The sequence below is a fragment of the Numida meleagris genome, chromosome 18, assembly GCF_002078875.1.
Source record: "Numida meleagris isolate 19003 breed g44 Domestic line chromosome 18, NumMel1.0, whole genome shotgun sequence".
NCBI classification, from domain to species: Eukaryota; Metazoa; Chordata; class Aves; order Galliformes; family Numididae; genus Numida; species Numida meleagris.
Genome location: NC_034426.1, coordinates 7,314,653 through 7,336,550, shown reverse-complemented (window position 1 = coordinate 7,336,550; position 21,898 = coordinate 7,314,653). Strand labels below are relative to the sequence as shown.

The 21,898-nt window shown below is 42.2% G+C and overlaps 2 protein-coding genes and 1 long non-coding RNA gene across 4 annotated transcripts in view; 1 reads left to right on the top strand and 2 right to left on the bottom strand.

Moving 5' to 3' along the window:
* The window catches only part of TRIM37 (tripartite motif containing 37), a 24,324-nt gene extending 7,451 nt beyond the window's left edge, over nucleotides 1-16,873 (top strand). The window contains exons 9-25 of one of the 2 annotated variants that reach the window (XM_021416144.1): nucleotides 597-721; nucleotides 2,070-2,120; nucleotides 2,535-2,616; nucleotides 3,679-3,755; nucleotides 4,245-4,424; nucleotides 4,550-4,664; nucleotides 4,897-5,109; nucleotides 5,482-5,618; nucleotides 6,301-6,398; nucleotides 7,364-7,564; nucleotides 9,051-9,362; nucleotides 10,606-10,734; nucleotides 11,254-11,440; nucleotides 12,078-12,196; nucleotides 13,611-13,763; nucleotides 14,581-14,665; nucleotides 16,636-16,873. In XM_021416144.1, the coding sequence (XP_021271819.1) occupies nucleotides 597-721; nucleotides 2,070-2,120; nucleotides 2,535-2,616; nucleotides 3,679-3,755; nucleotides 4,245-4,424; nucleotides 4,550-4,664; nucleotides 4,897-5,109; nucleotides 5,482-5,618; nucleotides 6,301-6,398; nucleotides 7,364-7,564; nucleotides 9,051-9,362; nucleotides 10,606-10,734; nucleotides 11,254-11,440; nucleotides 12,078-12,196; nucleotides 13,611-13,763; nucleotides 14,581-14,665; nucleotides 16,636-16,801 (2,430 nt within the window). In that variant the 3' untranslated portion in view covers nucleotides 16,802-16,873. Of the gene's footprint in view, nucleotides 1-596; nucleotides 722-2,069; nucleotides 2,121-2,534; nucleotides 2,617-3,678; nucleotides 3,756-4,244; nucleotides 4,425-4,549; nucleotides 4,665-4,896; nucleotides 5,110-5,481; nucleotides 5,619-6,300; nucleotides 6,399-7,363; nucleotides 7,565-9,050; nucleotides 9,363-10,605; nucleotides 10,735-11,253; nucleotides 11,441-12,077; nucleotides 12,197-13,610; nucleotides 13,764-14,580; nucleotides 14,666-15,064; nucleotides 15,760-16,635 lie in introns of those variants that run through there. The other variant, XM_021416145.1, reaches the window with a different exon arrangement.
* On the bottom strand, nucleotides 4,670-9,155 carry LOC110407610. Its single transcript, XR_002443956.1, has 2 exons — nucleotides 9,017-9,155; nucleotides 4,670-5,587 (listed from the first exon to the last, which is right to left on the bottom strand). It is a non-coding gene; the product is annotated as an uncharacterized LOC110407610 (long non-coding RNA).
* PPM1E (protein phosphatase, Mg2+/Mn2+ dependent 1E) overlaps nucleotides 16,732-21,898 on the bottom strand; it is a 60,686-nt gene continuing 55,519 nt past the window's right edge. Inside the window, exon 7 of the mRNA XM_021416149.1 lies at nucleotides 16,732-21,898. Within this exon, the coding sequence (XP_021271824.1) occupies nucleotides 20,832-21,898 (1,067 nt within the window). The 3' untranslated portion in view covers nucleotides 16,732-20,831.

Sequence of the window (21,898 nt, the reverse complement as noted above, 5' to 3'; positions counted from 1 at the left end):
AAGGCAGTAAAGGAATAGCTGAAATGTGAAAGCTGTCTAATGTCACAGGAGCTTGTCTTGCTATGTCTTGATAGATTGGGTAAATTATCCTAACATCTAATGAAGCTTCCTTTCCAGATTGATTTACTTTGCTTTTGTTGTACTAAGCATAGTAATAGGTGTGACTTGGTATTAATCAGGTATCTTTATATGTCATTCTTTTAACCAAAGTGAATTACATGGTAGTTGCTGTGCCTTGCACTGTTTGGGTTTGATTCTTCAATATTCAGGAGTTCCCAAATGAGATGCACAGGCCCCAGAATTAGGATATCTATTTCACCTTCTTAACCGAAATTTTAGAACATGTGAACTACTGACTATAATGGCTAACAGCTGTGTATGGTCAGTATTATTAGCTAATGGCTAATTTCAAGGAAAATCAAGCAAACAAACCAAACAAAAGAACAAAATACCCTCTAAGCATCTTTGTAGATAGCGCTGTGGAAAAATCTTGGTGAAGCTGTTGCAGGTATCCAGTTTTTGTTGAAAACCCAAAGTGGTCAAAATCTGTTCTGTACTGATGGTGTAAGCATCCTTCTTTCTGTTTTCCCTGGTAGTTACGGTCATGCAGTAAGAGTGAGCTGATATCCAAAAGTTCAGAGATCCTGATGATGTTCCAGCAGGTCCATCGGAAACCTATGGCCTCGTTTGTCACGACTCCTGTTCCTCCTGACTTCACAAGGTAAGTGTCCTGTTTCCTCTTTGTTGTAGTTTGAACATGAAAGTCATCTCGTAACTGTCTGCTCTGCTGGTTACAAAGTAATTAGAGGAGGGTATCCCATGTCCCATGAGACAGATTTCAGCTGTGTGGAGGAGGATGTTGCAGTGAGTCTGGGAGGCAGATGTATGTTGATGTGCATAAGCCTTATGTAAAACGAGGGCAGGAGAGCACCACTGTAATTTAACGTGTGGGTTTAAGAGAGGGCATTAAATTTCTGACAGTTAGATTGGTTTCAGAGAGATTCCCTGATAACCACCTCTGGTGAAGGGGAGTCGCTTCTCAGCCACGTGAGTAATCCTTGGTAGCACGGTTCTGTCTGTTTCTCAGTGTTGAACTTGATGTCTCTGATTCAGTTTGTGTCCGGGTTTATACACCAAAAATGTCCAACTGTGTGACTTCCCTTAGCAGCCTACGCCTCACATAGGCTTTCTGTTCCTGCAGGGCCTTTGTTGTATGTCTGTATCCCCACTGGGGAGCCAGAACACTGGGTTCCATCTGACTAGAATCTTTTCCTTTTTTCCCTTTTACACTTAGTTTACTGGTTTGTCCTTTTTCTCTAATTAATGGGGTCGTTCAGTGTATAATTGCAAGGCTCTCATGAGATGCCTCTGCAGGTCACCTTAATTCAGAATATATAGACAAAATCCTTTCCTAACACTTCTTCCTAAAGAGAGTGCTGTTGGTGCTGGGCTCTGGGGAGGCTGCAGAGTTCAAGACAGCTAGCTGCAAATCATCTCCAGAAAACTGCAAGCATGAGAAATCTGAGAACTCCTCCTCAAATCAGTCTAGGTTACTTTTAAATGCAATCTCAAAACTATTGTCCTGAAGTGTCTTCTGAAAAAGAATTAAGTCTCTCTGAGGAAAATTTAAAGCTAAATATTCATTTTCCAATGGACTATCTTGTGCTCTTGAAGCAGAAACATTCAAGTTTTATACTTTCAGTCACGTAACAGTTTCATGCTCCTAGAACTGCCAATGAATTTTATGTTAAAAATTCAATCTATTAAGAGATTATTAGGTGTTACAGGTAATAGGGCACATTCTCTTAACTATCTTCAAATACTTTCAGCTGCTTTTTCTTAATAACATGAAATACCTGATTTTATGTGTTGTATCACTTGGAGAGGTGCTGGGGAGAGTGGCTTATAAATGAAATTCTCAAAAGTGCTGAGTTAACCCCATGGAGTCCTAGTGAATATCAGTGGCTCTAGTGATCTAAGTAGTCTTAAATGCTTCTGAAGATTCAGGAAGTTGGGATTTTTAAGGTCACATTATTCAGTGTATTCTGATGTATTTTTTTTCTTCCCAGTGAGTTGGTTCCAGCCTATGACTCAACTACTTTTGTTCTGGAAAACTTCAGGTACAAACGGATCTTATGGAATTTCTGTGGCTATCAGGAGCTGTTTTCTGTTTCTTCTGTTCATATGTGATATTTTTTAAAACACTGAATAGTCTTCATTGAAAACTGTTAGATATGATAAACTTGGTCAAAATGTTATTTACCAGGTGAACAGCAGTTAACCCTAGCTACACTGATAAGGATTTTTCATTATAAAGACAAACTACCTATTGTTCTTTTTACAAAAGATTGGTTAATTTTGCAAGGAGTACGTATATTCTGAAGGGCACTTAACATTGTGCCTGGCCTCGTGCTGCTCCACATCTGTGCAGCAACAAGGATGGTCCTACAGTGTTAGGAGTGCAAATGTATGTGCAGTCTATGGAGGGTTTTGCTTTGTCCCAATAGCAAATGTTTTTTCTCCTCTCTCAATAGTACATTGCGTCAGCGAGCAGATCCTGTTTACAGTCCACCTCTTCAAGTGTCAGGACTTTGTTGGAGGTTAAAAGTTTACCCAGTGAGTTACATTTTCAACTAAAATTGTTATCGCATCCAAACCCCATAAGTGACACGCATATACCTCTCCTGTGAGGAAATGTCAGTTAGTTTCTTTGTGAGAGATGTGGCCCACAGAAAGATGGGGAAGGGGAGGAACAGAAGGTTGCAGAACTAATCATGAACCAGTGGGGTGTTCCCTCTCTGCCTCCAGATATCCTTTACTGAACGTTCTCAGTGAGGTTAGTCTGGTTAATGTGTATGCACAGCATTGTGTTCTAGCAGAGCATAGGTGGGCTGCTGTGTAGGTCTTCAGGGTGCTGTACGTTCAGGATTGACTATGTGAGGTGTGCTGTAAAAAAGCTTTAGAATTAATTTTCAAATGGTAAGTTGAATAATTTCTTCAACCTAGGAGATTGAAGTTGAGCCATTCTTCATTCTTGATTGTAATGAGTGTAAAAGAAGTTCTGTCATAATGTTTTTTTCTGGTTTCTGGTGATTCAGGTGCAATTTCTCTGTTAACTGACATAACTCCCATTGTGTGTTCTGAAGAAAAAGAAGAAATGACTCTTCTTTCAAAAATGAAGTGGCTTTGAAATACAGCTTTATGTAAAACACTTCAGAACTAACATTTAACCTGAGCTGTTTTCATCTTGAGAGTTTGAGGGGAAACTGGACAGTTACAAACTGATGCACTGGAGCTTCTTTTTACTGCTTTTTCAGTGATATGTTAGTTTTTTCGAGTGCGTTGGCAATTGTTTGTCTATTCAGTCTGCCACGTAAACGAACTCTTAAATCTTAATAGAATAACCAAAGCTCTGCTTTGAGTTCTATACGAGTGATACAAATTAGGTGCTTACGCACTTCCAGATGCAAACTCCACACTGATTCAAATTACAGGAAGAGTTCTAGGTCACAGAAGGCTAAAAATCAAAACTGTAGTGTGTGAAATGGACAACTGCTGAAAATCTGATTGAAGCTGTTTTCTGAAACTATTTTCTGAACCTTGAAGGGTGCGTAGAGGTGGGTTTTGTCTGGTTTTGGCTTTGTTTTTAATCAATTTATTTCTTTGTTTTTTTTCAAGGATGGAAATGGAGTGGTACGGGGCTACTACCTGTCTGTGTTCTTGGAGCTGTCAGCTGGCTTGCCAGAGACATCCAAGTAAGCAAACATCCTTTGAGAACAGAGGTGACTTTTGATGTTGGTGTGGTTTTTGTCGGTGTTTTTTTCTTCCTTTTTCTATTGGCAAAACGTCTGAAAGGCTTAGAAAAGTGTGGCCTCAAGTCCTGTAGTGTTGCAAGGGACTGGTGAAATCAATGTTGAAAAGACTGGTGAGATTCCTGCTGGCTGTTGAGCCTGAATATATTTTCAAGCTGTTACTCAGTGGCTTGCTCAAGGAAGGAAGCAAATTGGCTGCACACCTGATGAGAGTATCTATCCCCTAGCATTCCCTTGTAGACTTGGTTTACCAGATTACTCCCTGCTCCTGCCTTCTTTCCCCAGTTCTCTTATTTTCAGTAACATTTTACGCTGGAATCACCTCTTCAGTTGGACATACTAGCTACTCAGGGCACTTTGCTTTGGCTTGGTGCATTCAGCAGTTCTGACATCTCTGTTTTGGTCTTAACCCTGTGATCTTCCTACATGTAGGTATGAGTACCGCGTAGAAATGGTTCACCAGTCCACCAACGATCCCACTAAAAACATAATTAGAGAGTTTGCCTCTGATTTTGAAGTTGGAGAATGCTGGGGTTACAACAGATTCTTTCGTCTAGACTTGTTAGCCAACGAAGGCTATTTAAACAGGCAAAATGACACAGTGATCCTAAGGTAAGAAAGACAACGCTGTGAGGTTTTTTTGTGCTAGTATTTCATAAAGTATCATACTTACTACTGAGGTAAAAAACTATTAGCTTTTGTCAGAAAACTCAAGCTTTTCAAATGTCGTTTTGAAGGTTTCAAGTGCGCTCACCAACCTTCTTCCAAAAGTGTCGAGATCAACACTGGTATATTGCTCAGTTGGAAGCTGCTCAGACGAGTTATATCCAACAAATAAATAATCTCAAAGAGGTAAGTTTGATGTATATTGATATAAAACTACCTTTTATTACCTAGTAGTTAACTGTTTTAGGTTACGAAGCTCATATTTGGCATTTTTGTTTACTTGGGTAGCTACACGTACTGTGGTGATGGCATTTAAAATAATATATATGCAAGTCAACAAAGAGGATGCTCGTGTTCAATGATGCTGCTCCATGGTTATCTTCTATGTGTATTTTCATGTATCTCTCTAATATTTAAGAGGCTCGCGATTGAACTTTCCCGGACTCAGAAGTCACGAGGCATTTCACCTCCAGACACTCACCTCAGTCCCCAGAATGATGATGGACCAGAAACAAGATCAAAAAAACCTGGACCAAGCACTGAAGCACTGCTTGAGAATGTTGCTGCTCCAGGGTTGGTGCGAGAAAACAAGGAAGAGGATGAAGAGAAGATTCAGCATGAAGACTTCAATGTAGGAACTGTCTTTATCTTGCCTTCTCTTGTGTAGGTTCTCTTGTAGTAGGTTAGCGGTAGAAACATTTGTGAAGTTTTGAACTGTAAATTAGACTTAATCTTTTTGTGGAGATAGGAGATACCAGGTTTGACGAGTAGCAAGAGTTGTCTCAGGGAGATGTTCTGGAGCATAGCTACTTGATCCCGCTGTAAGAAGGTTTCCCCATTGCAGCTTAGAAGTGTAACCTGTTTGTTACCAGCTCTTACTGCGCTTTCAGGCTCTCATAACTTCTGTGTGGCAGTGTGACACCTCCATGGGAAGAGGGTTTCTGTTTGTAGCTTTTGGCAAAAGCAGTGAGGCTTGAGTGAAAAGTGTCTCATTGTTCTGCAGCATGAACTCTCTGATGGTGATTTGGATGTAGATCTTGCTGGAGAAGATGAGGTGAACCACCTGGATGGCAGCAGCTCTTCAGCTAGTTCAACAGCAACTAGTAACACTGAAGAGAATGATATTGATGAAGAAACTATGTAAGTAACTTAAAATCACTTTGTGTTTCCCAAGCAGTAAAAAATCCAGTAAAAATTCATTTTATCACAGTTACAGTGTGTCTGGAGTCAGAGCAACATGAGGGATGTTTCCTTACTGGAAACAGCATAAGCTGATACGGTTGATGTTAAAGGTTGAATTTTCAGGCACTGGTTCTTTAATTTCTGGTCTCTTCCTTTGCTTTTGTAATGTGTTCTATCTTTGATTGTAAAGGTTCTTTGACAGAACAGTAAGGAATTGGTTTCTATGCTGATCAACCTCATAATGAAATAGAGCTTGGTATTAGAAAGTGGTGCAATAGGAGGAGTGGTAATAAGGACAGGTCATTACTTAAAACCAGAGAACTTAATTTTCTTAGCTGACACACTAATGTCAAATCCTAGAACGTTCATTAAAACGTGAGAATGTGATGTAACATGTACAAATACAGAGGTTTACAGGGTGAGATTTTACAGTCTGTATTTGTGTGATACTTTTGGACTCCTGGTTAGTGAGTCAGTCACTTAATTAACACACTTAATTTAATTTGTGTAGTTTGGAATGCAGAAGACACTATTTACAGTGCTTTGTGTTTTTTTCGATGGTATGTGCCATAATGTTTAACAGGAGCAGCCAGAATCTAATAACTGTATTCTCCCATTTCCACTCCAATCTCTTCTTAAGGTCTGGAGAAAATGATGTGGAATACAGTAATAATATGGAGTTGGAAGAAGGAGATCTCATGGAAGATGCAGCAGCTGCTGCTGCTCCTGGGGCATCAGGTATGAAAAATAGCCTTCAGAATTCCTACATATGCAGAGCGCTGCTGGACTTCTTCCCCTGTTCTTTTTGGAAGCAACGTCAAGCTGTGTGTTCTGCAGGCATTTCTATTTTTGGAAATGCTGCATCATGTAGTTTGTACTGATTATTGCAGTGTAGCAGAAACATCTCATTGGTTTGGTTTAAAAAAAAAAAAAAGGCAGGGGGAAATCTGGAGGTGTTTAAAAATGATGCAGAAGTTAGGAGGGAGACTTCTCTGCCTCTTAGAAAACCCTTCCATTTCAATAAAAAAGAAATTGGCAAATAGTTTTTTTTTTTTTACTGATGTCTGTGTGGCCTCTGAACATGTGATGCATTCATTCTAGAGTTTTGTGCACTGTAAAACCTAAACTGCATGGAAGGAATGAAGTGAAAAATCTTAAAAGTCAAGAAGAAAGATATTTTTATTGTAGTAATAGAAAGGTGCTCTAAGATCTCATGCCTTCTGAAGATAATTATAGCCCAAATTGTGAGCCATGGGCTAATAAGACTCTGAAATGTTGAATACATGCATATTTATGTATGATAGGGAGAACTGTAGGGATGACCTGATCAGAATTGACATTCACCAGAAATGCTGCAGTGGAAATCTAATGGGGAGGGTGAAAAGGCTGGAAGGTTTATGTGCATGCCTTCAGAATAAATGCTCTTTGTACTGATTTATTAATTGATCTACTCAATCTATTTATTAAGAGATTGACACGGAAGATAGGAGCCAAACCTTTTTTTTCCTCCTTAGTCTCCTGTGGTGGCACTTAGCTTAAAGTTTGTTAAAGCACATCTGATTGACTGCTTTCAGAATGTGCAAATCCATGAAATAATACTGACATTTTGTTACGCTTCTTGAAATGTTTTCATGGCTGATCTACTTGAACTCTCAGACTCTTGTCATTTATGTGCATGCTCATTCCCCATAACTCTTCCTTAGGTACAAGCCATGGCTACACCAGTGTGAGTGGCAGACCCTCAAGGCGAGGAGGAAGTGCCCTGGGCTCAGCAGCTAGCAGCAGTTTACTGGATATCGATCCCTTGATCTTAATCCACTTGTTGGATCTAAAAGACAGAAACGGCATGGAAAACCTCTGGGGCCTCCAGCCACGTCCACCTGCTTCTCTTCTACAGAACAGAGGTAACTGCACATCAAATCTCAAATTCATTCCAATCTGGAAATGTCTCCGTGAATGCAATTCCAGAGTTAGAAGCAGATTTGTGGAGGGTGAGAAAGAGAATGACGGGCCATCACTTCCACTGATAGCTAGACTTCTTCGTATCCTCATCAGTATGCTCGTCTTAACACATTCTTTGTCTTGATGGGTGACCTCAGCTTGAGAACGCTGTATGACTCAACTGAAAACAGAAGTGTGTATCAAGGAGTATCTTCTTGTCTTGGGGGTTGTGACTGAACTGGCTGGCTGTTTTGTGTAGTAACATCGGAGTGATGCATTTTGTGCAGTTTATTTGAAAGCCGCTGTGGGAGATGAATGAAAGGCCCTTTTCTAGAAGGGGTTAGCACTGAAAGACAAAACAACTCCAAACAGCTATCTGCTGAGAAAGCAGTTGCACCTCTCGCTTCACACAATTTGTACATTTAGTGGTTGAGAGTACTGGGAGCACAGTGTATGCGAACGAGAAGATAAATCCTGGAATTTGCTTCTATATGAAAAAGGTACTTAACTGGAAAACTGTGTGTGGTAAAGCAAGCAGAGGGCAAAAGGAACATAGGCTCAAGGGGGGAAATGGTGAAAACCAACAGCTCAAACAGAAGGCATTGCGTTTTGGGCTGTACTACTTAGGCAAGATTAGGCTCATCTTTTGTATTTAGTGGGTTCTTGGTCATCCTAAGCTACTGGCTACGCAGCTGGGATTACCTGCTGCTGAGGTATGCGTGCAGTTTGACTGTTCCCAGACCTTACTCAAGTCATGCAGATAAGAGAAAGCTGCTGTTATGTTTAGTTTGCTGAACTTCACCTCCTAAGCTGAAGGTTTTTAAAAGCTCTGAACAGCTGAATTTGCAATAAAACTTTTATAGAATGTACAGCACTTCAAACAGACATCAAAGTTGATCGATTTCTATCTAAGCAGTGTATGGACTTTCTCAGGTATTGGCTCTTTGGCATGATCTTGTGGTAGTAGATACTGCAGGGAATTCCTCCCCTAGTTCCCAGGTTTCTTTGGGTTTTACGTGTTAATGTGAAACAGTAGTGGTATGAGAATCTTTTACAGGCTTTTAACGCATTTTATAAAGAACATTTAACAAATTTGACATCTTAACTGGCAACCTGGCTTGTGAACTCAAGCTTATCTGGCAATATAGGGTAGCTGAGCTGTCATCAAAACTTATTCCATGGTATCAGAGGTCCTGCTCTTTTCAAAGAGCAAGTTCTGTGCCCTTCCTCTATGTCAGGCAGAGGATGGAAATCTGCTGTCCCTTGGTTGTGCAGGACTAGCATCCTAAATTTCAGTGCTTTAGAGTACAAAAGAAAGCATCTCTGTCGCTTGCATTTACAGTAGGGTAAAAGGTAGAATTCTTATGGCTATTAAAAATATTTCTCCATTTTTATCTGAGAACAGTTTTACTTACCTCTTGTGTTCTTCAACTTCTCCCTTTGGTAAAGCATCATCATACTCCCTGAAAGATCGAGACCTGCGGAGACACCAGGCGATGTGGCGTGTGCCGCCTGACTTAAAGATGCTGAAGAGGCTTAAAACTCAGATGGCTGAAGTACGAAGCAAAATGTCTGACATGAAAAACCAACTTTCAGAAGTAAGAAGCAGCAGTGCTGGCTCGTGCGATGGACAGCCCAACTTCTTCTCCATTGAGCAAGGTGCTTTAGCTGCCTGTGGAACAGACAGCTGCAGCAAGCTGCAAGAAATAGGAATGGAACTACTGACCAAGTCTTCAGTGACCAGTTGTTACATAAGGAATTGTAAGTACTCAGAGGAGGGGACGGGACTTAGATGTCACTCTTTCAGATGTCACTTGTATAGGTGTTTTACTATATAGCCCATCTGAAAATAGACCTGTACAGTTACTCGTACTCAAATTCAGTTGTAAGAATACAGAAATTCAGTACTGAATTTGGTAATAGCTGTGCTTCATTTCTGACTGAACGCTGCTCTAGATTTGGGCTGTCTTTGAGCTTGAGGGTGTTTCCTGATGCTTGCAGAGGCTTTGCCTTCTGACTGATGACTTGCTTCAGAGGGGTGCCCATGGCTCAGTCTGTGCAGGTGCAGTCCCTGAACCCTGGTGGCATCACAGGTGTAAGCCAGTGTGGTATCTTTCAGTACCAGCATTGTCCATCCTCCCTCACTTTGTTGTTGCCTGGAAGAGATGATTTTTCCAGTCTTCCGGGTTTTGATTCAAGTTACTGCTTGCTGCTTTGGATCCAACGTGAATAAGAGATTTAGGATAGATCTCTTTAAGTGTCTGAAGAGTAGATAGAATAGTCCTGTTACTTTCCATTTTTTTTCCCTACTGACTTTTTGCAACTCCAGCAAAAGTCTACTTTGCATTTTGTCACTTCCATAGAGCAAAAAAATCGTTCTTTAATAGTGCACATTGAGGTTAGTGTTGTGTCTTAGTTTGGAGTCTTAAATTACACCATTAATAAGCCACAAGAAGAATCAAGCCACATCACTGGAGATGCTAGCCTTCGTGTGTTTTGTGGTTTTTAATACCACCTCTTTTCTTAGCAAATGCCTCATCTTTCAAAGGCTGCTAAGGCACTGGGAAGTCCCTTCACTCTGCTGTAGAATGAGGAGAACAAGTATACAGTGCTCTGTAAAACAGGAGTAATCTTATGACTTGCATTGAAATGTGGTGACAGCAAAACTTGGTATTTTGCTGTTCCAGCTACCACTCCTCCATCCCTCCACTTAGATAAGCTTCTGCAGCACTGCCACAAGCTCAGGGAACAGTGAATTTGAGAAGTCACAAACAGCATGAGAGGTGGTTTTAGTTATCCTTATCCTTTCTCCTTCCCCACTGGGAGCTCCCAAGTTACTTAAGTGCCCTTGACCAGAAGGGTGGAGAAGGAGTTTTGGGTGCCATGGGGAGTTAAGCTCCATGTTAGTCTCACTGGTCATTACTTCCCTTGAAAACAAGCATGACCACGGAATGCTGTAAGCAGTTTGATTGAATACTTGTTGCATCTTAAACTGTGTTTGCAGCTGTGAGTAAGAAGAGCAATTCACCCAAACCTATTCGCTCTGGAGCAGCAGGGAGTCTGTCTCTACGAAGAGCTATGGACTGCGGGGAGAGTAGTCTGTGGTTAAAGGGAGACGGGCAAACTTGTGAAGGTAAGCGAGGTAACCTGTTGTACACAAGCTTTTCAAGAAGTCCTTTATGTGGCCACTGAAGTTTGCCTGGAACGTGGCTGGATCTGTTCACAAACCCAGTTAATGCTGCTGTGCCTGCATAGACCTCTGATAGCTGGTCTGCTGTGGGAAGTACACGAAGATAGTACACGCGTGGTGTAACCAACCACTGTGCCCAATTTCAGCCTTATTCATGACTTGAGTGGCTGCCTCACTGCAGCCAAGCAACCTTGCATCTGCAGCTGGGAAAAACAGCAAAGAGAATGTCCGTGTTACTGGAAGATAAACTTTAACTGCACGAGATGGGGAAACAGACCGTGTGTGTGGTCAGAGAACGTGCACAAATGTATGTGCATCCTGTGCAGTGCTTAGAAAACGTAAGGTTGGAGTGGAGGGTAATGCTTGTACTCACATGTCTGGAATTGAACCAGAGATGTAAAGCGACTGGATTTATTTTTTTAAAAGTGAGTGTGCTTCGAGTTTTTCTGTGTCTTTTCTCAGGTGGAATAGGGAGTTCAAAGTCAAGCAGTCGGCATCACTGTCCCAGGCCCCTGGCTATTAACAACACTTGTGAGGCACTGCCTAAGCCAGAGGAAAGGCCTTGTGAAGGGTCGGATTCTGACGTGGGAGTTTCTGGCTTAAATGGTTTAGCTGCTGTGGAGAAGACCAGAAAAGCTGGTGCTCTAGGGTAAGGATTTTTGTGTGTTCTCTCCTTCGTCTTGTCCTTTCTTCTCTCCTTTCCCTTGATCAGTGAAGAAAAAAATACCAATCTGCTGAAATGAGGTGCTTGTAACACAGAAGAGGGATTACTTCAAAGTTTAATTGGTTGCTGTTCTTCTGTGTGGATATCAATTTTTGGTTCTGTAACTAGAGTACAAATCGTCTTTTCTTCTTTTTTCTTGAATTTTGATCAGCTGTTGATGTAGTCTGTGTCTTTGGTTGGAATGATGGGCCCAGTCTCCTGTCCCACAATTGCTTGCCAAAATATCTCACTGAAGGCTACCACTTCAGGCTTCACTTCAGAGAAAATTCTTCACTGTGACTCTTCCAGCAGTTTCATAATAACTGTTGTGTAGCTAAGCCAAGTGCAATGGAGTACTTAATTTTTTTTTTCTAAATAACAAGAATCACTACTTTTTTAAATATTCACCATAAACTTTGAGGGTTATTTTTTTTAGATTTTAAGTGCCTTTAAATTAGTCAAAGCTGGAAGTAGATAGACTTAATGAGTTAAACAAGATGTGGCACTAAAAGGAGTTGTTTCCAGAGCTGTATGAAAGCCAGAATCTAATCTGGGTTTCTTTATGTGTCGTACGTTCTTTCAGATCAAATTCTAAAGGCTATCGCACGGAGGGGACGCAGTCAGGGGCTCTGGAAGACAACACTGAAACCAGTGAGCTGCAGGGCGTCCTTCCTGAGGGTGCTTCAGCAGGACCAGAAGAAGGTAACCTGGGTGTTGTAAAGGGTGAATGCAGTGTTACAATGCTTCCAGTCTGCGATCCTTTATTTCTGTAGTGGAAGTAGCTTGAAGGGGAAAGGAGGAAAAAACAACAGCTGTTTCCATGGCTGCTGAACTTACCATGACCTTGAAAATAACTTCTTATCTAGTTAAACTAGTAGTCAGTGACCTTGGCTTTTAAGTCTTCTGCTTTCAGGGACAAACCACAGTGGTAACTACCTCCACGTTCGCGCTGGAGTCTCCCCTTCAGTAGTTCATTTGTACTGGGTGTTGTGGTACGTAAGCCAGTTTCCTTAGAGACTTGGAGGAAACTTTTCCCCCCTCCCTTCCTGCATCCTTTCCATGCTGGAAAAAAATATTATTGGCATTCTTTTTGAAAGTCCACGTAGAAGAGTTTTTTTCTTATCTTGCTAAAACTCTCCTGCCTTCCACCCCTGCACTAATTTGAATTTCAATGACTGAATTGTAGCACAAAGCCTATATTAAGGTGCCAGCATCCATCTCTATCTGCAGTGTGCAATATTGTGTAGGAGTTGGCATTTACAGAAGGTCTCTCAGTGACAAAACTGAATTTCTGCTCTTAGTCACTGCAGTGTGATCATGATGTGCTCCTGCAGTTCTCCTATTATAGCAGAGTCTTAACAGGAAAATGTTTTAAAAACTAAAATACTTCATTGTTAAAAACACCAGGAAACAAATATTACTTTCTTTTTTTTTTTGTCCTTTCAGAGAGAAAACTACAGTAGAGTTGGCATCTCACTTAACTGCTTGCTTTCTAGTATCAGCTCTGGAGAAGCAGAAGAGCAGAACGTACTCCTTTGGTCAGCCACAAAATTGTGTGAAAGGGAGGTGGAGGTCTTTGGCTGATACCAATGTACTCTCCAGTTCTGGCAAAATAAAATAAGCCACCTTGACTATCGAGAGCCATGGTTCCCATTTGTAGGAAGAACGTGTTTGTGTGTATAAGAGACTTTTAATAGAGCATTGCTGCTTGAACAACCTGCTTGGTATACCTGAGTAGATGGTGGCAGTATCCCTTAGCTGTCAAAAAGCCTCCTTTATTTTCTGTCCTACTTGTAGGCAGAGCAGCTGGCAGGGAGTGCAGCTCAGACAGGAAGGAACCAGAGTCTGCTCTCAGCTGGTGACATGTTGGAACTGCTCCTCTCAAGTTACGCTGCACAGCAAAACTAGGCTGGTTTCAAAGCTGTCCCCTGCTGTTCTGTCACATTCATTAGCGCTCTAGTAAATACATTCAGTTCTGAACATGCTCGCTCTTTCTTCTTCCGCCAGCTCTTGGAATCTGATAACTCTTGCGTGTGAGAAAATGGAATGCTTTAGCTGCAGAGATCTTACTGCTGTTGTTTTTGCTTTTGTTTGATTTGTTTTATTTCTTTGGCAGGTGGGTCGTGTCAGAAGCACGTCCTTCATCTCCTGCCAGGAATGAGCAGTGACAGTGACATTGAATGCGACACAGAAAATGAAGAGCAGGAGGATGCCACCTCCACGTCGGAGGGGTTTAACCATGCCTTCTCTGTGCAGTCCTCAAGTGAAGGTAAATGGGTTGTGTGAGCAAACCTTCCCAGACGCTCCTGTGAGTGCGTCAGTGTGCCTGTTAATGCAGGCTGCTGCTGAAGCAGAGATTACTGGTGGTGCTGTAAAGGTATTAAGCACAAGTAAGAGCCAATAAGATTTAGAACTCCTCTCTTGGGATCCTAATTAAAAACAGATCAAAACAGGAGAGGGGAACTCTTTGTAGCCTTGAGAAGTCAGCTTAGGTGAGTCTCCCAGGGGAAGTGTTGGAAAACCCATAGCTCTAGTTCTTCTGAATTGGAACTCCCTATGTACCAGCACTGACACTAAGTAGGCTGCAACTTCAGGGACGTAACCACTTCCTTAGACATGAATTTGCATCTTAATTGGCAGGAGTGTGCTTTGAGCACTTGAGATGAGTTTTTGGAACGCACTGATGTTGCTCTGAAAAGCTTTAACCTTTTGATGAAATTAAAAGCTGTAAGGTGACATCTGATGCTGGATGAAGCTGACTTTTGGCCTGAATAAGCATCTCTCACTGCATTAGCAGGATGACCTAACAACTCATTTCAGTAATTAGTTTACTGCTTTGCTGTATGTCTGCAGCAGGCGCTAAAACTTGACAACTCATCAGAATAATCAAAGCATCGCTCGTATCTGTGTTTGACTGAAGCAAACTTTAAGAGTGCCACGGGGCTTTAATTTAACGTGGTGTCGAAGACATCAGGTACAGCTGTGTTGGTGCTTAAGTACAATACAGCAGTGCTTGCAGGTGATGGAAAGTGAACTTGCTCTAGTCACCTGGTGAAGGTAACAAATGTTGGTTGGTTTGTTTTCAGCTTCAGAGCGGTGCTCGGTGTTCCAAGAGGGGGATCAAGTTGGTCCTGATGACCTCAGCTTTGTCAATGGAGAAGACACCACCAGGTATTTCTAAATGTTTGCCTGAGCTGGCTTCTGGGGTGGCTGTAGCCCTGGGTGCACCTCTCCCTGCCGCCCCTCAAGCTGTAGGGATAAAAGGAAACGTTCCTCTTTTATTTCCAGTAGACAGATGGGTGTTTGCACAGCCTGCCCCAGGGGGATGTGTGGCTGACCCGCCTCCTCAGGGCTGTTGAGCTATCTGCATTTTTAAGGCAGTCCTTAGAGATGATGTGGTGCTAAGGAGAGAGCAGCCGAGTTGAGCACGCTTATGTAATCACCGGTGGGGAGCTCCGCTTGGGTTTTGGAACCTAGCGCAGGATTTCGGATTGTCAGGCTGTGTCTGTTGGAGCCTTAGGAGTGCCCTGGTACGAGGGTGTCACTGAAAGCTGGCTTTCTTTGCACCAGATAGAGAACTGCCTTGGGGCCTGAAGACTTGCTGGGTCACGTCCTGGGAAGACGTACATTTATTCACTGGAGCTTAGTCCGAGGCTGTTGTTCATGGCTGTGTGTGCACTCCATGCTGTCAAATACCATTGTGTGGTTTGTCTACAGTCGTCTTAAGTCTGTTACTGGGGCAAAATGACCTTTGAAGGCCTTATTGTAAAGGTTGCATTCCTGCTGGCTCTGCCAGCTTCCGATGCACTGAAAAGATGTCCAGAAGGGGCTGGAGCCCTGTTCCAGGATCTGTCCCGATGTCACTGGAATAATAGGCACTGTCCAAATGTCCTCGTTGTAAAGGGTATGAATGGATGGGGTGAGACTGCTGCCTCCCGGCGCTGCAGCGGATTGAGGTGGGCTGAAGTCGCGGGCACAGAAGTTGTTTTCCTCAGTCTGTGATGTGGACCAACCTGGACTCATTGCCAAACGTTTTGCCGCTGCGCATTGCATTTTGAGCTGCTAAACTACTTGTGAAGCTATGATGAAAGCTGAATAACTGATTAGTGAAAAAGCATGAATAACTGTATCTGATAGTTGTCCTCGTCTCATCTGACTACTGGTTGGTGTTCATTTTTGAATGAATGTTCCACAGTGTAAGTGCTGTACCACTCATAGTTTAAAACTGTTTGCACTTTGTTAATAAAATGAATGTTGAAATCTGGTGCGCAGTTTGAGATCTTTGTGTGTAAACAGGGAAAATGGCAGAGACTGTTCAGAGCAGCAGGGCACTGTTCTCGAGTTTGACTTGCTGTTCAGCAATGAACGGTTGTGATGTCTGGCTGAGTATAGAACTTTGTTCTGCAGTGCAGCTGACTCTCTTTTCCTGAATTATTCGCTGAAAGTGGCTTAAGTCCATGGAGAATTCTAAAGCTATGTTTGTGGAAGCCGGGCCAACTACTTAAATCATGTGCATTCCAATAGAACCTCCTTGATTCCTATAGTCTCTGCCCTGAGCTTGCTCTTTCTGCTGTCAGTCAGTCTCGCTGCTGCTTAGCTGAAGGAGGGAGCTGCAGCTTTGCTGTGGGTTATGCACACCTTGTTCCTGTTGCTGAGTACTGGAGGGGGCCTGTATTGAGCTGCACACTATGATAGTGAAGTGTGTTTACTGTTGCACAGAGTGGTATGTCGATTGTTACACAGCCCAATTAGCAGTAATTGCAGAGCTCTGCCTCTTCAACACTCGCAGATGCTTTAGTCTTACTATGGGCCCGAGCTGCAGGAAATTATTTTAATTAGCCACGTGATCTGTTCTGGAGTTGGTGTCCAGTATTTCCAGGAGGAGGAAGCAGCACCCTCGTGCCTTGCCGACCTCATGAAGAACTTGCACACAGCTGGATTTCAAACCAGAGAGTGAAACAGAAGCCTTAGTTAAGTGACTGATGCTGGAGCTGGTCCTGAAAGTGCCTGTGCCATAACAGCACGTTGCCTTTGTGCCTGTGAAACTGATCACTTATGGGCTGTAGTGGGCATTTTTTTTCCCAGTAACCACACAGGTGCCTTGTAGCCCAGCAATAAATCGTGTTTTCTTCTATATGCAGCACAAAGAAAATCTTTCACCAAAATGAGGACAGCAGCCACCATCTGGATGAAGTGTCTTTATTGGCTTCTAAAGAAACAGACTATCTGGAGCGTGGTTTAAATGACTGTTTTATTAAGATATCAGTAAAACTTCACCAGTTTTTGTATAAACAGCTTCATAAATAAAATATGGATGACTAATACATGGTTATAACTATAAACTCATATGTGAACTGTAGAACAGAACTGCAAAGGGGAAGTCCCAACACTGCTAAATGATTAGCTTTAATTTATTCACGTCATAAAGAACATGTTAATTTCACAAACAAGGTACTACAGATGGTTCAACAGGAGCACCCAGTGCTGCAGCTGACCTCCCCCCCAGCTATCCACGCAGGGTGGGCTCAGCCAGCTTCCCCTGTTCCCATTTCAGGATCTCTTCTGGAGCAAAGGAGAGGGAGAGAACAAAACAAAAAACAAAAGAACCACTAACAAGATGCAGTTGCAACATACAATAGTTGTACTAGACCCTAAGAGGTGGGATTTATATTTTTCTTTAGCTTTAATGCTGGCAAGTAGTATAGTGCGATCGCCTGGTTGTCGGGGACTGGAAAGGAATATGAACATTCGGAGGTTGTGTTGGTGCTTCATTATTACTTATTGCACAATACAAGGGTAGAAAGTTTTTGTTCCTGTTGTAAAGAAGGGATGAATTAAAGAAAGATTGCCCTAAATTACAGGCATGAACAAAGCTGGGGTATCCCCTTCAATGGCTTTGTTTATGGGACTAGTGCTGAGTGAATAAATTGTGCTAAAACAGCCCCTAATTTAGACCAATCTTTCTCAGGTTTTTTTCCCGCAGACCATTGCCAGGGTAGGGAGGATTTAGTGAAGAGAGTGGACCTGAACTACAGCAGTCATATCTCTACACACAGAACTCGTTATGCCTCATCTGCCCATAGGACAACGCATTTCTCACTGACACACAGTGTTCCAAAAACAGAGCGGAGTTTCTATGACGATGTACCACTATAAATGTGGCGTAAGTTAGTCTGCTTTGACATTGTCCTTCAGTGTTAATAACGCAATCTAAATCAAATACTGAATGGTTTTAAGTTGCAAGGACAATTGATGGCACTTCTAGGTAAAAGAAAAGTTTATATACATGCGTTTCCACCCACCTTTAGTGCAAATCGAAATGGGTTAACAGCTCCCTGGTCTGGTGCTATACTGCTCTCTGCAACGCAGACATTCCTCAGAGTTGCACATTTAAAAAGTGTGCGCAGGAAACTTATCAGAGTGGGGATTAAGTGAACCCCTCTAGCACTCACAGTGAATAGCATACAAGCGAGTTTTGAGCAGCTTCAGGCTCAAAACCAGCATAAATTAAAAAAAAAAAGAAGTGTTTTCACTACCTACCTCCTAGTTCTGCAAACACGCTCAATGCGTAAACTGAAAGTGATGCGGGCTGTGTTAATGCGGAGAAGGGATACTTCAGCTCTTTATTGGAAAGATTTGTTATACAAATTCCACCACTACTAAGATACACGAGAGAAATACAAAACACAGGTCACAGACGATCTCAGTATCAACAGTTAATAAATACAATTAAATACTTTTATATTAGCCTAATATTTTTACATTGTCACCGGATAGACAATCAAAGTACGAGATACAGAACACTTAGATACCATTAGAGGGGGATTATTGCTTACTTTAGCAAGCAGCAAGTAAGGGCACAGGATTCTGAACTGAAGAGAACTACTTCCTATCACCAGTGGCATTAATAGAAAACACTGCATTTCACAAAGCACTGCTTTTTTGTCTAGTGTGTAGAATCAAGAGCAGCATATATCAGACCAATAACCACTACTTTAATATTATAGAACTTTAAAGGACTTACCTTACAAATGGTTGCTATCTACTCTATAAATATGCATTTAGTGAAGAAATGAACACTTGCTATCTATACAATGGTTTTGTTTTTGTAAAACCTGACCACACTTGAACTACGATGGCAGATTGTTCTCCTAGCAAGATAAATGGGATGAGTAGCAGAGTTATCATTTATGAATCCACACCTAAAAAGCTATATCCTTCCCCAAACAGCACACGTGCAGTCCAGTGCTCTTCAACTGCTCCGGCAGGCTGGGAAGAAGTTTTGTCATCCGTTAAGAGTTCGTCATTCTAATTTACTCATACAAAGAATTGCACTTACACCACCATTCTCGCAGACGCACGAGTCAGCTATAAGATGGACTTTCAATGCGTTATTATTACTATGAATAATTTAAAACAAAGGCACCACAGAGATGCCCCCAGAGTTGCATATTTCACTGTTTCTCAAATATCCTTAGTAAATCTGACTTGGAACATATGCTGCAGCTAAAGAGAACGCAGACAACAGCTAAGGCTTACTAAGATGACAGATAAGAGCCAATGATCCCATAAGATTAAAAAAAAAGGCTGAAAAAGATCAAAGGAATCTGAAGCCACACTCCAACTCCTGGTTACTCACAAAGCCTTTTGCTATTCATAAAATTGCTTTTAAAATAGTGCATCAAAGACAGAAGAAGCAGAAATTGGCGGAATTCAAACCTTGCCATCTCTTCATGTTGGATAATCTCCTGACTACTTAATATTAAGATACTTTGCAAATGCTAGCTAAATACTAATACTGTTATTAAATTGTTAACGCTAAAATGATATGAATTGTACAATAGATGCTCACAAAGACTTACTTTATTCATACTCCTCCAAATCTCTTACTGTAACAAATAATAGTAACAGGATGCCTATTTAGTGGAGCTGATGGGAATAGTCTGCTTACTTACGTCCTAATACAATGCTCCATTAAGGGTTTAACATCACCTGAAGAGCAGGGCAGAGCTGGTGGACGCTGTTTGATTCCAAGTTTGATCAATAGCACTCTGCTAATTAGTATAAGGTCTACAGACCTTCCTTGCTTGTCTTTCTGAATTCGGGTTTAATCAAAGCAGAGCTGTGGATTGTCAGAGAATTTTACCTCCTGCACTAAACCCCCAGCACATCCCCTGCTCATAGGCATCCACGGCATTTCCATTTGCTTTGGATTGCTCTGGCAGCCCTTCTGACACATTGTGGAGAGCATCAAATTGCAGCACTAATGCTCCTTGTAGACACAGCATCTGACTGTCCTTCATGCTGCAACCCGATATTAAATTATGCCACTGCCATCTAGAAATCATTACTGAAACCAAACAGCTCCTGAATTGCTCATAATTCCTAGCAAGCAGTTCTCTGATTTGACTTGGTGAGTGACAGTAGTACTGTACTGAACGTCTCCACAGATGTGGTTTCTTTTAAGACCTGAGATGAAGTTACGGTGGAGAGAGGTTGGCTCAAAGCATTAAGCACAATCATATTTGATTAAAACTAATTGAGAACAGTTTCCTAAACTGACAAACAAGAAAAATGCCACTAAAAGCACCAGAAATATACGAAATTCCCTATGCTGCACCTCTAGCCATAGGAAATATTTCTTTAAAAACTACAAAAACAGTTTTCTTCATATTCCACATTTTATGTTACAAGAAAAAAATAGGTAAATTATGAGTCTGTACCTCAATCGGAGTCTGAGAACAGAGTAGCAGGAGCTTAGTTTGTCCATTCCTAAGTTACCTGGTAAAACCCTGTATGGCTTTTAGTCTTTTACCTGCAAAAGTGGATGTAATTTTCTGATTCATCTTAATGATAGCCTGAAATAAACAGAAAGCAGAACAGCAGAACACAAAATAACCCACGCAACCTGGACTTCTATGGAAACTTCCCCCCCGCTCTAAAATAAAAACATTGGCAGTTCTAAACCAGAACCTTTCTTGACATATTGCTCCATAGATGCATCTCAGGTGGGTTCACCTTCCTGCAGTTTCAAGGACTGTTCCCTCCCAACGTCTGTTCCCATGACCCAGCTATTCGGCTTTCACTGGTGAGTGTGACTAGACACCGTGTGTGCGGGTGGCTGTGGCATTGCTCAGGTGGCACCACCGGCAAACCTTGTTGAGACTGAAACGACTATATTTGTTAATTCCTAGATCTATTTACACATGGTTTGAGCTTTGCGGGGGACTTGTAGCACACTTCTGAAATGCCCACCTTTTTTCGCTTCCTGATGATGCCGGTTTTATTTTGGGAATGTCTATTTTGGGAGTCTGAAGGGGAAACACAAGGGAAACGGTTACATCTTACAGCATTGATGAAGGTGTGCATCTGGTATACAATGACTTTGTCTTCGCATCAAAAACATGCTCTCACTGTAAGCGTTAGGACTAGGCAGCCTCCTCCACGGGGAGTGTCTTACCAACAGCCTCGTGCTACCGCGGCTTCGGACAGGCCAGGGCAGACCCAACCCCTCTCTGTGGGAAGGCTCATGAGCCGAGAGCGGCGTGTGAAACTTTGGTTTGAGCCTGGCTCCTCGTTGCCTCTTCCCGTTACGGAATCGGAAATGAGAGAATGCAACTCGTTTTCCCAAGGACTTGAACAGTTCATCTTCCAGCCCAGAGAAGACGGGAGTTAAACCCTTCACCCTGTAGATGCTCTGCCCTGCAGCACGCAAACTGAGAGGAGCGCTGTACTCCCTGGGATTGCTCTGTCCACAGATGGATGATGTGCTCTCTGGTGATTCATTCTTCACTGTTAAACCATTAATCAAACTTGCATTCTTTGGTATACCAGGACTAAACACTTGAATTGGTGGCAGGTATTTGGCACTATTAGGCATACTAGTTTCTGTTTTTCTCAGGTCTAAATAGGCTTGATCATCAAATGGGTTAATGCTGGACCCTATGCTTAAGCTAGTTCTATCAGTGAAGGAATCCACTCGTCCTTCATAGCCCAGGTCAGCAGGTGCTGAGCACTGATGCTGGGGCCATGGTCGTTTGCATTCTCCATGGTTTTCCTTATCCTCCCCATTGTCTTCTTGCCCACCTTGAAAAGAGTTCTCTGTCCAGTCCGACTCCTCACTAACGCTGACTGCTGCATTCATGTCCCTGAGAAATACCACAATGACAGTAATGTTGTCGCTGGAACCGGCATCCCGAGCAGATGCCACTAATTTATGTGCTACCATGCTGCTGTCACCATTATTTTCCTTTAGATGGTCAGCCACCACTTTGACTGCCTCATCGGGATTGACTGTGTCATAGAAACCATCGCAGGCTAAAATGAGGTAGTCTTCAGAGCCATCTAGTACAGTGGAGGCAGAGTCTGCATCCCCACAGATGTATGGCTTGTGCTCAGCGTCCC